This window comes from Triticum urartu, chromosome 7A (assembly GCF_056163025.1).
Source record: "Triticum urartu cultivar PI428250 chromosome 7A, HENAU_Tu73, whole genome shotgun sequence".
Lineage (NCBI taxonomy): Eukaryota > Viridiplantae > Streptophyta > Magnoliopsida > Poales > Poaceae > Triticum > Triticum urartu.
Window position 1 is genome coordinate 14,904,189 of NC_141879.1, and position 13,902 is coordinate 14,918,090.

At 42.0% G+C, this 13,902-nt stretch overlaps 2 protein-coding genes across 2 annotated transcripts; both read left to right on the top strand.

Moving 5' to 3' along the window:
• Positions 1-792: 792 nt before the first annotated feature.
• Positions 793-6,695, top strand: LOC125525610 (disease resistance protein RGA5-like). Its single transcript, XM_048690622.2, has 8 exons — positions 793-968; positions 1,483-1,675; positions 1,753-2,011; positions 2,104-2,326; positions 2,436-2,559; positions 2,939-3,151; positions 3,238-4,151; positions 4,685-6,695. The coding sequence occupies exons 2-8, from the start codon at positions 1,511-1,513 to the stop codon at positions 6,579-6,581; spliced, it is 3,795 nt and encodes a 1,264-aa protein (XP_048546579.2). The 5' UTR covers positions 793-968; positions 1,483-1,510; the 3' UTR covers positions 6,582-6,695.
• Positions 6,696-10,480: 3,785 nt separating this feature from the next.
• On the top strand, positions 10,481-11,557 carry LOC125525355 (putative L-type lectin-domain containing receptor kinase S.5). Its single transcript, XM_048690357.2, has one exon. The coding sequence runs from the start codon at positions 10,491-10,493 to the stop codon at positions 11,292-11,294; it is 804 nt and encodes a 267-aa protein (XP_048546314.2). The 5' UTR covers positions 10,481-10,490; the 3' UTR covers positions 11,295-11,557.
• Positions 11,558-13,902: the final 2,345 nt, after the last annotated feature.

Genomic DNA, 13,902 nt, shown 5'->3' on the forward strand with positions numbered 1-13,902 from the left:
GTATCCGGGGCAAAAGAGAGAGTATAGATGGTGTAACCAGTGTTGTACACCATGGTTTTCTGTTTGGGGCATGAAGGTGAAGACGTCAAATACACCAGAGTTCTCAGTATAGACAGAGATAACCCGGAGTATAGTGGAGATCATGACGTACGTTGTCCGTTGCTCGAACAACATTCAATTTCCTGAAACTGCATCGTTAACCCAGTTGAATGGGGTGTTTTCACTTACTGAAACTCGGCTTTATGGTCTGCGTTGGATCACGGCAGTTTGTAAACATCTGCAACAATCACCCTCGGTCGGATGCATGTAACAGTTTTACATTCATAAAGAGCTGGCCATTCATTTGTGTCTGGACATTTGCCACAGTGAGCAGAGGACTGAATCCCAGCTACTATTCTCATAACGTAATTCGGATAGTGTCAGTGAGTCTATATTTTGACAAAACAGACATATATTTGTGGGCGAGTTATTTCAGCGAATCAAATATTTCCTTTTTTTTAGGGAAGAATCAAATATTTCCTATTGTATATATCCTCCTCTTCTAGTTGTACCATGGATATTGCTTTGAAAAGCAAAGAATCAATTGAGTCCAAACCGGGATTATATTTTCTTTTGGGAAACCCGGATTACTGTTGGTTTTACGGTGTTAGTAATTATTTGGAAACTAGTAGTAGTAACTAGTAAGATGCACCCGGAGACGAGCATTTGGCTCACGGGCATCACGGAGACAAACGCGGATGTGAAGTCTGGAGTGCAGACTCCATTCAGTTAGTCTCCGCCCGCAAACTCCATCCAGGTCAAGCCTCCATTGTGGGCACGGCCTTTCCCCCCTCCGCATTCCGCCTCTCCAGCCCCCACCCTCCTCGGAAGTACTTCTCCGGCGAAGTACTCTTCCCGTCAGGTTCTTATCCGGCCCGACCGCAGCCATCCTTGGTCTGCGGCGCCGCTTCCCTGGCAAAGAAAGAAAGGTACCTACCGTAAGCCACTAAGATGGTGATAGATGGGGACTCATCCCCTGGTTTTTGGTTAGTTAGTGTTAGATCCGTATCCTCCATAGATCTAATCTAATCAGCGGATCCCTTTTTCTTCAATGCCTTTTTCTTTTGTTGCTAACTAATGGAGGGGAAAAAGCCCGTCCGCCCGTCTACTTCAGACATTTCAGATCCACGTCTCTTTCAGATTTCACATAGATAAAAAATTTCATACAGATGTTTTTCTTGTTTGTTAGTATAACCGAGAGAAAAATTAAGTCCATCAGTCTCTTTCAGACTTTTTAGATCGACTTTAGACTTCAGATAGATGTACTAATTTTTTCTGCAATCACTAGTTCTTCAATTACCCCCAAAACAGAGTACTGTATTGGTTTCAGTCGACTTTTTTAACATGATTATTTTCCAGACAACTGAATAATAGCAGGTCCCAGTTTTCTCCTTATTTCCACGTACGGCTAATGAACAACACTAATTATGCATGCTTCAATAGAATAACACCTATAACTTCCACAACCAAGATGACGGATGGCGGCCAAGACAACGAACTTGCTGCTCTGGAGAAAGTGTTGCTCGACAAAAGTGCGGATCCTGTCGATCTGCCTTTCTCGCTTCTCAAGGCCATCACAGGGAACTTCTCTGAAGATAATGAAATCGGCAGCGGCGGGTTCGGAGCGGTTTACAAGGTAAGCAAGCCGACCCTCCGCTCTGAAATTAATTTACCGGAGACAATCTAGCTGACACGATTCTATGTGAGATGCAGGGCGTGCTTCCAAGTGGTCGCACCGTTGCCGTGAAGAAGCTCTTTGAGATGTACGAGATCCTGGACAAGAATTTCGCAAGCGAGGTCACCTGTCTTGCTGGGGTCCGGCACAAGAATACCGTGCGATTTCTCGGATACTGCTCCGAGACGCAGCAAGTACTGATGCCATATGACGGGAAGCGTGTCTTGGCTGATGTGCGGCATAGGCTGCTCTGCTTCGAGTACATGCCCAAAGGGTGCCTTGCTGACTATCTCCCTGGTAAAATCTGATCAGCCTTTTGAGCTTGTGTGGTTCAGCCTATCTCTCCGCATATAGTGCCAACTATTTGTTATACTTAATACTCTCCACAGATGCAGCTTGTCGATTTCAGTGGATCACACGTTATCAAATAATCAAGGGGGTCTGTGAAGGCGTACATTATCTTCACAAGCAGCGTATTATTCACATGGACCTCAAACCTCAAAATGTACTATTGGATGACAACATGCTGCCCAGAATTACGGATTTCGGTCTATCAAGACGCTTAAGTGAAAGCAAGAGTCGGGCTATCACTGAAAACAAGCATGGGACGATGTAGGCTAGCAATTTTCTTTGAGAACTTGATGTTTTTATCAGCCATCTACCAACTTTGTCGCATACACTTTATTCACTAATTGTACAAACTGCACTATTTTTTATGCAGGGGATATATGGCACCAGAATTTATAAACAAGGGAGAAATCACCTTCAAGACAGACATATATAGTTTGGGAGTTATAATAATGGAGATCCTTATGGGACATAAGGACTACTCCAATGTTAAGGAGGTAATTATATTATACATGAGGTTCCAAGAAACAACATCATAGACAACATGCTTAGCACAAACCTCAATATTGTTGAACAGAAATGCAACACATATTCAATCAGAGTATTTAGTTAACAGTAGAATTTGTAAATGACAAGATTTGAATGTTGTCTTTGTACTGATCTTCCACAAAACGTAAAATAAAGATGGTTCTGATTTCTGAGTCATTATGTGTGTCAAAAGATTACTAACACTAAAATCGATCAAGTGAGAAATTCAATTTTGTTTGTGGCAGTATCCTTGCATTTGGTCTCCAGTCCTAAATCAATACGGCGGTGTGCTTTTTCTAAAATGCAAGCCATGCTTTTTTGTAACTCAGTAGGCTGTCAAATTGGCAGATAGTTGAAAGTTGGACGAACAAGTTCAGGACATCAGAGAGCCAGACAGCACTGGAACAAGTAAAAGTATGTGCTGAGATAGGGATAAAATGCATGAACTATGACCCAAAGAATAGGCCTGCTACATGGTTTATCATTAGTGGAATACTGGGTGATGTGGAAATTTCAAACTGGTCTATTACAAGTGATGTAGCTACCTCGACAGAAGGGCAGGTACAATTACTCAATAGTAAATGTATATGATCCACCATTTAACTATTTAGTGATTTGTCCTGACCTTCTTTTCATTTTTGTTGCAGATAGGCTTTGCCTCCAAGTTGGTGGATGAATTGAAGTTGATGGATGATTCCGCTGCAGCATCCGAACTGCAGCCATCAGCGCTGGAGGTAGAGCAGGAGGATGGCAAAGTGAGCCTAGAGAGTAAGGGGAAGGCAACAACAGTGATTGTGGCAACTGGGGTGATGAGCACCCTCAGTGCCAAGCTTGCCAAGCTCATGGGCGACGAGTACATTAAGCGCAAAGAGGTGAGGAAGCAGGCGTCCTTCCTCAAGAAGGAGTTGAGCACCATAAACGCTGTCCTTGAGCAGCTGGAGCTCATGGATGAGCTCGCTCCAGCGCTAAAAAATTGGAGGGATGATGTCAGGGAGATCTCCTATGACATGGAGAATTGCATTGATGACTTCATGCGCCAATTTGGAGGTGAGGATGCTGAAGCAAGCTTCGTCGGGGAGGCTGCTGAACTTCACAAGAGGTTGTGCGAGCTTCATAGGATTGCCAACCAGATGGAAGAGCTCAGGACTCTTGTGGTAGAAGCAAATGCTCGACGTGAGAGCTACAAGATTGATGATTGCAAGCCTAGCTTTGTGGGTGTCGACCCTCGGCTGTCAGCGGTCTACCAGGAGGCAACTAGCCTTGTGGGCATTGACGGCCCAAGGGGGGAGGTTGCCAATTGGTTGATGGATACTCAGAAAAAACTCAAGGTTGTGTCTGTTGTTGGTTTTGGAGGTCTGGGTAAAACTACACTTTCCAAACAGGTGTATGATAAGATCAGGGGGCATTTCAAGAGTGTGGCATTCATTTCAGTTTCACAGAAGCCTGATATGAGAGTGCTTCTCAATCGCCTACAATTGAAACTTGGGATAAGTGTGTCTTCTCATGATTGCGGGTTTGAAGACATCATTGAAGAGCTAAGGAAGTATCTCGCAGATAAAAGGTAATTACTTACTTCCTATAGCCACTGGCATTATTGGCTGCTCATCTTCAATTTGAAGTAGCAAGTAATTGGTTAGTACATATTTTGGTTAGAGTTGCTTGCCCATGCATGTAGGAAGTTTTGTTGTTTTCTTGTTTTGTACGTTCGTGGTAGATATTCAAAATTTTAAAGAAAACATTAGAGCAGAAACACACATTCGGAACAATTGATTGAAGTTCTGTATGTTTTTTCATTCAATGTAAAAACTTGCTTAGTTGTTTATTGGAAGAGACTCGTAGGGGTTGAGAGACAGGACCGAATACTCATAGGTGAAGAATGCCAGGTGACTACAATATACAGGCATAAGCTGACCAAATGATAATGAAGGTTCTTCGGCCAGGCATTGTTATCCCGTCTTGAATATTATGTGATCATGCTAATTTAGCCATATGAGCAACATATTTCTTTCATCTAGTCCATTTTAATTTTTGATGCTTCTGTCTTCAACTTAGTCATATTCTGATACGATGTAACCTGTGCAAACATTTCAACAGGTACCTTATTGTACTTGATGACTTGTGGGATCAATCAGCATGGAATACTATTAGTCTTGCTTTTCCAGAAAATGGAAATGGGAGTAGAATAATAGTAACGACACGAGTGGAAGATGTGGCTAGTGTGGCCTGTCACAATGACCATAAGTGCATTTACACAATGAAGCCCCTCAATGAACAGAATTCAAGAATGTTATTCTCGAACAGAGTATTTGGGTCTGAAGTTGTTTGTCCACCCTATCTTAAAGACATTGCGGCTGAAATTCTGAAGAAGTGTGGTGGATTGCCTCTTGCAATTATCACTATAGCTAGCCTATTAGCTACTCAAGTGAGGTCAAGGAAACACTGGGAGAGCATAAGGAAATCTCTGGGTGCCCAATCTGCCACAAATCCTTCATTGAAAGAGATGAATAACATATTAAACCTTAGCTACACGCATCTTCCTCTTCATCTCCGGGCATGTTTTCTGTACCTTGGTATGTATCCTGAGGACCACATTATATGGCGGGATCATCTGGTTAGACAATGGATAGCTGAAGGCTTCGTCAGCAGTTTGCATGGGTCAGATTTGGAGGATATTGGCAGGAGTTATTTCAATGAGCTCGTCAATAGAAGTATGATTCAGCCATCAAAAACTGAGTATGGAGAGGTGTTGTCTTGCACAGTACATGACATGATGCTTGATTTGATCCTAATCAAGTGTGTAGAAGACAATTTTCTAAGTGTGGCGTACAATTCTGAGGACATGGCAAGACTGATGCATGGCTGCAAGTACAATGTTCGCAGATTATCCCTGAGCTCCATGGCTATTGGTGGAGCAACATATGAGTATGATATGGCTATTGCTGCTAGACTGCCACAAGTTCGGTCATTTATATTGTTTGAGAATCCCATACCACCTTTTTTGTGGTTCAAGTATCTCAGGGTGCTCATCATTGTTAGGGGAAAGGATATAGTTGACCTCACTGCTATTAGCCAACTTTTTCAGCTGAGGTGTGTGATGGTTAGAGTCGATGGGAAAATAGAGCTCCCTACTGAACTTGGTAAGCTTGTTTACTTGGAGACACTGGACATACAGAAATGCAGGCTGGTAAAGAGCATCCCTTCAGATATAGTTCATTTGCCCCGCCTGTCCTATCTGGGTCTTCCAAATTGTACAGACCTGCCGGAAGGTATCGAGAATATGAAATCACTGCGCACTCTGCAAGAGTTTGACCTGGAAAAGATCTCCCTGAAGTATATTATGGATCTCAGCGAGCTGACCAATCTGAGGGAACTGAGTGTGAGAAAAGAGTTCAGTTTGGGGACGCAAAAAGTTGATGCTTTGGCCTTCTCTATTGGAAAGCTCCGTAACCTCGAATGTCTGCGCATCTTTGGTTGCCATCTTGAGAGTGAGAACCTGCAGGTGGGCTCATTATCCAATCCTTTTCAACATATGGAGCGACTTTGCATGAGAACATGGTGGTTCTGCAGAGTTCCGAAATGGATGGATGGTCTCCATTGTCTGCGCGTCCTTGAGCTGCAGGTTGAGGAGACGTCAACTGAGGAGATTCATCTTCTTGGAGAGCTTCCCTCCCTCGTCTACCTCAACTTTGGAGCGGGTAAAATCCCTGCTGAAAGAGCTATATTAGGCACAGGACTATTCCTAGTTCTGGAGTATTTTTATTGTAGTTCTCAGAAAGATATTACAGCGTACCTGGGGTTCGAAGCAGGGGCTATGCCCAACTTACGAATCCTTTGTCTCAGTGTGGTACATTGGGGTGGCACCATACCAGTCGGCATGGAGCACCTGTTACACCTCGAGGAGATCCGACTTGATGGGGCCTTTCATGATGTTGTGTGCGCGTTCAAGGAGGCTTCGCTGGTGCACCCAAACCGCCCTTCCGTTAGTAGGTAAAAAGTAACAGCTTGTTGGCTCACATCTATAAGATCAAGAACTAGATTTTTCTTGTAAACTGTCTGTAATGGCTGTAACTCGGATTATGAATGAATGCATGCTCCTGATCTTCCCTATAGTGGCTGCAATCCTGATGATTAAGCAGGTGGATGCATCATGTGCCGTGTTCTGATTATTTTGTGGTTGGAAGATCAGGAATGCTAGGATTGAGGACGCATTTGGTTTAGTACGTACCATGCTTGCTTATACTTAACTTAAACCCCTTGGTGTTAATTGCTAGGTCAGGTAGTTAACACATTGTATGCATGTGTACATAACTAGGATTGGACGGGAGCTGATACAGCTTTTCAAGCTTGGAAGTGAACCTCTATTCTCTCTTTTTTTAAACAACTTTTGAAAATAATCTCATCAAGTGAAAAGCTTGTCCAATCTAAATGTTCCTGTATGCAAACATTATGTTTGTGAGCTTTGCCTCATTCTGCAGTGTTCTTCAGGACTGGGCTCAAGCCTGGAAATAATGGGAAGATGGTAGTAACTGCAAGCAGCTACCACTGGTGCAAACTCTATGGCCCATCTTGGATGAAACTATTTTGTGTTACCATGTCTCTGAACATCGCAACAACACAAGCTTTTGAGCAGGGAGCAGCTCTGCCTATCAAATAGGTTCACAGGGTTTTGTTACACGTCAGAATTATTTGGTTGAAGACAATTATCGACCACTTAGCCAAGGAGACGGCACCTCCTTGTAGCAGGCCGGAAGTACTCGGCGTCGGGACTGGGCCAACAGCTTTTACTATGATAAGTGTGTCATCGGCGTATCTTCTTCTTTTCTCATCGTTGCTAGCTGCAATCTCACTGCTGGGCACTTCAAACATGGTCCAAAAGTCAGAAATAAATATGGACCATAAACAAATAATTAAAAAGTGGTGAATAAGAACATCCTCTTTTTCCATTCAACTTGGTGACTGATAAAACAATTAAAGCAGGCATATAAACAGTGTACATAATGCACCATAGTTTTCTGATTGGGGTGTGCACTCCTGTACTGACAGAAGCATGCAGGTGAGAGAAATCAGTACACTAGATCCAGTGGTGACAAGAGTTTCATAGAGATGTGGCTTGGAGAACATGCACAATATTTGTCTGTCAACACGACTGAATGCCAACTAAGAATACGGTCTGTCGGCGTGGTTGATTGATGTCCACTGCATGATTGATTTGGCTACCCTGTTTGAGTTGGCTCAACAGCACTAGTCCTGTTGTTTGTGATGTCATGCATGATGACTCTTGATTCTTGAATGGGTCTGGAATGATAATAGACATATGAACTAAAAACAGTGAAGATGAATTAATCAAGAATGCCATATTATTCCAAGAAAAGCTCTGAGCTGCTTGAGAATGGATGATGTATTTATTTTAAACTTGGCAATTCATTTGTGAGTCTGAACATTTGCCACAGTGAGCAGGACCGAATCCTAGCTAGTATCATACATAATCTTTGTCTAGTGGTTTTTACATTGTTATTACCTTTATAGTTTTTCCAGTTTCTTGGCTCCAAGATGGACTCCTTCATCTCTCTCTCTTTTCAGATAGCACTGATGAACTAATTAACCGAGGAGAGAATAAAAGCATTGATACCTGACTGAGAGCTTGCACGTAGGTAACTTTCAGGACCCCTCCAGAAAAGACCTTCCCTGCATGAAATGGAAGCAAAGATTCAACACCTGTAACAACTACACAATTGAAGCTGGGAAGTGAGAATACTGTTTATCATATACTCCCCCCATCCCAAAATAAGTGACTCAACTTTATACTAACTTTAGTACAAAGTTGAGTCACTTATTTTGAGACGGAGGGAGTATATGGCAAGCAGGCGGACCACCTCTGTTCAGGTGCCTGGGAAGAACGTGGCACACTCCATCCAGGTACCACCCAGCTGCCTTGAGAAATATTACGACAGAAGATCGTCTGTTCTCTTTTTTTTTCAATCTGAGGGAAAATTTCAGATACTATGGAATGGTCGGCCTCAAGAGATGTCTTCAAGATGAGCAAGGAATTTGCGCGATGTTTTAAGGCAGTCTAATCAAGCTGGTTTTTATGCTCTTTTTTACTTAGTTGGCTCTAGACAGTAGCTAAAATTACCTCCCCTGTACCGTGCAGTGCACCTCTGATCATCTCGTCATCAACTTGCATAGGATTTTTGTTGACGCAAGTTGGAACATACATTTGGTGCGGGAATGCAGGCAGCATGTAAATGGTGCTGCGGTGCAATTGTTGGCTTTTGATCTCTAGATCAAAACCACCCAGGATCACGGATCACCACGTATGTGTACGTGCAAAGCTAACTCGAACAAGCACACTGGCAGCTTGATCGATTAGTGCCTAAGTACACACGTACGTGCAACTAGCCGGAAACTTGCGTATTTATACGCCTCGGCTGGCTAGCTTGATCGATTGGATCGATGTACTTCGGCGTCGTCGGCGAAACACTTGCGAACGAAACAAACTGATCGATAGATCGCCAAAGGCTCGTATCGAGCCTTGCTCTTGCTTTTTTATTGCTCTGAACTTTTCGTTGTGATGTTACAAGGGCTGGGGGTAGACGCATATATATTTGCTAAGCATAGCCTATTGCTAATCCTACTCGGTGTAGTAATGCTAATCCTACTCGGTTTGCAATACTAACCAAACAAGAACATACATGCACGTGCCGTGCAATCTTGGATTCGTGCTTAACTCTAACCGCAAGTCCATGCTAGAGCTTCCTTGGCTATATCAACTTTGCAAATTCATCATATGAATATAGGTAGACCATGTAAAACAACATATGATGGAATAAAGAGCAGTGCAGATCAGGCCTATTTGAGTCAGATCCAAACCATGAACTTATCCCCTTAGAGATTGTTTAGAGTACAATATCTCCAAGTGAAGGGCAATCAGATTTTTTCAAGATCTCCATACCAGCATAAAAGACAATCAAAAGCAACAAGTCCAAATCAAACACGCGAATAAGATCATCAAGTTCAACGTTCGACAGTATTACACGCCAGTGGAAACTACTTGAGGGATGGCACCATCACTCACAAAAAAAAAAGAGGGATGGCACCATCAGGTTGTCACTGACCAATTTTTTCTACCTCTTAGCGTTTGTGTATGTTGCACTATTTTACTCGTTCAACAGCCTCGTTATTCCTCCCATGAGCCCCTCTTTTAGTCTGTCAATGGGAAAAAAAGGAGATGATTGCATAGTCAAACATATTACTCTGAACATCTTGTTGTCGGCTGTATATGATGATTCCCATTGGCCATGTCTTGTCGAAGTATAACTTACAAGTATATTAAGTGAGTCGAGTTACAATACTTGTTTTCTTTGACTACATCATGTGGTACACTTGTAAATTGTAAGAGCTTTCCATGGAGACAAGTTCTGCATTGACAAGGAATCCAATATAAATAATTATTGGATGAAAGGGATTTCTACCCAAGTCCATAGCTGGCACTATCATGCTGTGACGGATAAATTTTCTTCGACCTATCGATGTTTTTTTAATGTTAATGTCATTGTTCTGCTTGTTAAACAGACCTTGTTGATCCTCTCAGATGTCCCGCTTTTCATCCCTCTCTTGTGGAAAGAAGGTGAGCAATCGCATAGTCAAACATATTGCTGGTGAGTAGCATATGTCACAACATTTTGGCCGCACCGTTTCTTAGTCTAACATTGGGATGTTTCTCTGCAGCTGCACAAATATAATCCCAGGCTTTATCCTGACGATTCTCATTGACTATGTCTCTTCCAAGTACTTTGTCAGCTCCTCCCCTCCACCGTATTGAGAAGCAGTGAAGCATAAGGATTGTATAAATACTCCTCTTTCTTGAGTAGGTTGCAGGAAGCTATAGGAACCATTTAGCATGACAATGCCCAAAACCAAGTTGAGCTTTTCCCGTATAGCTACTGCAGCTGTTGTCATCCTAACCCTAGGCAGTAGATACAGTAGTTGCTTGCAATTTACTTATCCCAACTTCAACACAATCAATAGGGATGATTTCAGTTTCAGCCCAGGCTCAACAATTGCAGGCGGTGCCTTGCAGATCACACCAAGTACCGGAAACATGCGCCACCGGTCGGGGAGAGTGGTTTATGCAAGGCAAACCCTCAAGCTATGGAACAACAAGCGCATGACGCCCACCTTGTTCAGGACAGATTTCCTGCTCAACATCCTCCCCGGTCAGAATGGGGCTGGAGAAGGTATGGCATTTGTTCTCACAAACAATCCATCGTTGCCCAGCAACAGCAGTGGCCAATGGCTTGGCATATGTAATGCCACGACAGATGGCACGAAGACGGACCCAGTAGTAGCTGTCGAGTTTGACACAAGGAAGAGCTATGAGGATGACCTTGATGGCAACCATATCGGCATCGACATCAACAGCATCAAATCTATTCGGCAGTACCCGCTTAGTAATGTTTCCATCATCCTCTCGAGTGGGACTGATGTATGGGTCAGTATCAGGTACCACGGCACATCAAAATTGTTTCAAGTATTTCTGGTCCAACACAGCATCCGAGGATGGTATGTCTACCAAGGAGATATCTACATTGATCTATCACAGCTTCTGCAGGACAAGATATATCTGGTGTTTGCAGGTTCCACTGGCAACTTCACCCAACTGAATCAGATAAAGTCGTGGAACTTCACCATGATAAATGAATAAGCCTGCGTTTCTTTGGCCTTCGGGCGGCAATTAGCGGGAGATGGAGCTATCGGACGTCGGGTTGCTCTTCACGGGAGGGGCTCGACAACACAACAGTTTCTGCTCCATGACCTCTACTTCCATCATGAGGAAGTGAGTATTGTGGAAAGTTGTAGTATTGTATTGAGAGTGTTGAGTGTTCACTATGGTGTGCTTGTGAAGTTGTACGTTACATTCTTGCTTGTTTTCTGGCCGAATAATTTTATACATGTATCAGTTCTTTTTAATCACTTAAACAGGACCTATCAAACCAATGCTCTGACGATTTCTTAGCATGTCCATTTTTTGTCTTTTTACCCTGCTATAAATTAAACTTTTAATATACCAAAATAAGATTCTCAGATAAAATGAAAGACATATTTTTGAGAGATTGCTTGTTGATCTAATTAAGAAAGAGATTGCAATAGGATTCTAGACAGAAGCAATTATTGGTAAATTCAATTGCGACGAAACATCGTGTGCGATTCAACTAAAAATTGTTAGTCATGACCATCATTCAATTTGTTGTGCTCGATGTTTGGCCCCCTTGTGTGTATTTTCTGGCTGACTGGCTCTGCCATTATTCTTGAAGAAATTTAGGGTTTGAGAAATAATAACTTGGTGATAGTTTGTAGCTTACCGACCTGTCCAAATCTTTGTGGCTGTCATGGAAAATGAGTGAAGCTTCTGACGGTACCTGAAGTCTCAAGCTTTTCAATACAGCCAACATCTTCAATTCTTATATATTCCGTACACCTTGTTCCAGCACTCTTCTTGAACAAATAAAGGGCTTGAGAAATACCATCTTGCTACTAGTTTGTAACTTACTGACTTGCCCGAACCTATGGTCGCTAGAAATAGATCAAGCTTCAGGACCGGAAGCTATTGACACCCAACCTGCCAGCCGCCGCCGCACCACCACACCGTCTCGACACAATTTCACCTCTGCTTCACCCCTTTGGCCATGCCGACCAATCGCGCCCACCTGGTGAAGTACCCACACACGGGCTTCTCCCACCATGCGCCGGTAGCGCGCCACCCAACATCTCCATTGGACTAATCCTGCTCGAAGCCGTTTGAAGTATTTCACGGACACAAATTTGAACTAGTAACTACTATCAAACGAGCTGTTTGGTATGCTAATGAGAAGCTCAGAGGATGATAAGCAAGAAATTTACCATGTCAGAATTCCTGCAGCAAGCATGCCAATTCACACTCATACTGAAATTTAACAGCGGTGTGTAGAGCACAGAGAATTCAAAAAATGTTCACAAGTTTTAAAAAATGTGCACGATTTTGGAAATTGTTCGCGATTTTCATAAAAGTACATGAATTGAAAATTGTAGTGATTTGGAAAACAAAGTTTTTGAAAAAAAAACTGTGAATGTGAAAAATAAATAAAGGAAAAAAAAGAAAACAAAAATCAGAAAAGAAGAGAAATAAGAAATGTAAAAGAAAAAAGAAAAAATAATAAAAGAAGAAAACAAAAGAAACACGAAAACCTGGTTCAGGGAAGGTTCAAAACCGGTGGGGAGAAAACCTCTAGAGAAAGGTCAGACAACGAAGGGAAAGGCTCGGAGAAGGTCATCTTCGACCCAGTGGGCCCAAGGATGTTGATGGCGGACGGCGCAGTCGACAGGCTGGCATCACCCCCACATCTTGATAGAGGACGGATTCAAAACAACTGTTTTCACTCTTTAAAAATGTTGCAAATTCAATAAATGCTCATGAATTTTAGAAAATGTTTGAAAATTCGAAAAAATGTTCATGGATTAAAAATATTTCAGGAGTTCAAAAAATGTTTATGAATTTGAAAAGAAGGTCCACAAATTTCAACAAAGGTTCACGAATTTTAAAAATATGCTCATGAATTTGGGAAATGTTCACGATTTTAAAAACATATTTATGAAATAAAAAAATGTCCATGCAGTTCAGAAAACGTTCGTGAGTTTAATTATTTTTCTCTAATATCAAAAAAAGTTCGCATGTCATAAGAAGTGTTCATTAATATCAAAAAATTGTTCATGAATTTGGCAAATATTGTCAATTTCAAAAAATGTTCACAAGTTTGAAAAAAAGTTGGCGATTTAGAAAGCATTTTAGAGAGTTTGATTTTTTTTCATTAATTTAAAAATTACTCCCTTCATCCCATAATATAAGAGCGTTTTTGACACTAGACTTGTGTAAAAAATGCTCTTATATTATGGGACGGAGGAAGTATTATCGAATTTGATAACTGTTCACAAGCTTCTAAAACTATTCACAAATTTGAAAGTTATTCAGATTTTTCATAAAAGTATATGAATTGAAAAAAATCCTTAGTTTTTTTGCATTTTAAAAGGTGTGTGTATGTGAAAAAGGGGAAAATATAAAAAATAAATGTAAAAGAAAAAAGAAAATAAAACTGAAGAAATAAGAAAAGAAGAATGAAAACCCGGTTTGGGGAAGTTTCAAAGCCGATAGGGGAAAAAACCTCTAGAGAAGGCTTGGATGAGTATGGTATGGCTCAGAGGAGGTGCTCTTGGTGGTTGACCCAGTTGGCCTGCTGTCAGCGGGCCGGCATCACCCCTACCGTCTGATGGAGGACGCG

What these genes read in the sequence shown, in the direction of transcription:
- LOC125525355 (XM_048690357.2), top strand. Translation starts at nt 10,491, where the DNA reads ATGACAATGCCCAAAACCAAGTTGAGCTTTTCCCGTATAGCTACTGCA.
- LOC125525610 (XM_048690622.2), top strand. Translation starts at nt 1,511, where the DNA reads ATGACGGATGGCGGCCAAGACAACGAACTTGCTGCTCTGGAGAAAGTG. An exon ending in CCTTGCTGACTATCTCCCTG is followed by an intron (nt 2,012 to 2,103) that starts GTAAAATCTGAT and finishes TACTCTCCACAG; the next exon opens with ATGCAGCTTGTCGATTTCAG. An exon ending in AAGTATCTCGCAGATAAAAG is followed by an intron (nt 4,152 to 4,684) that starts GTAATTACTTAC and finishes ACATTTCAACAG; the next exon opens with GTACCTTATTGTACTTGATG.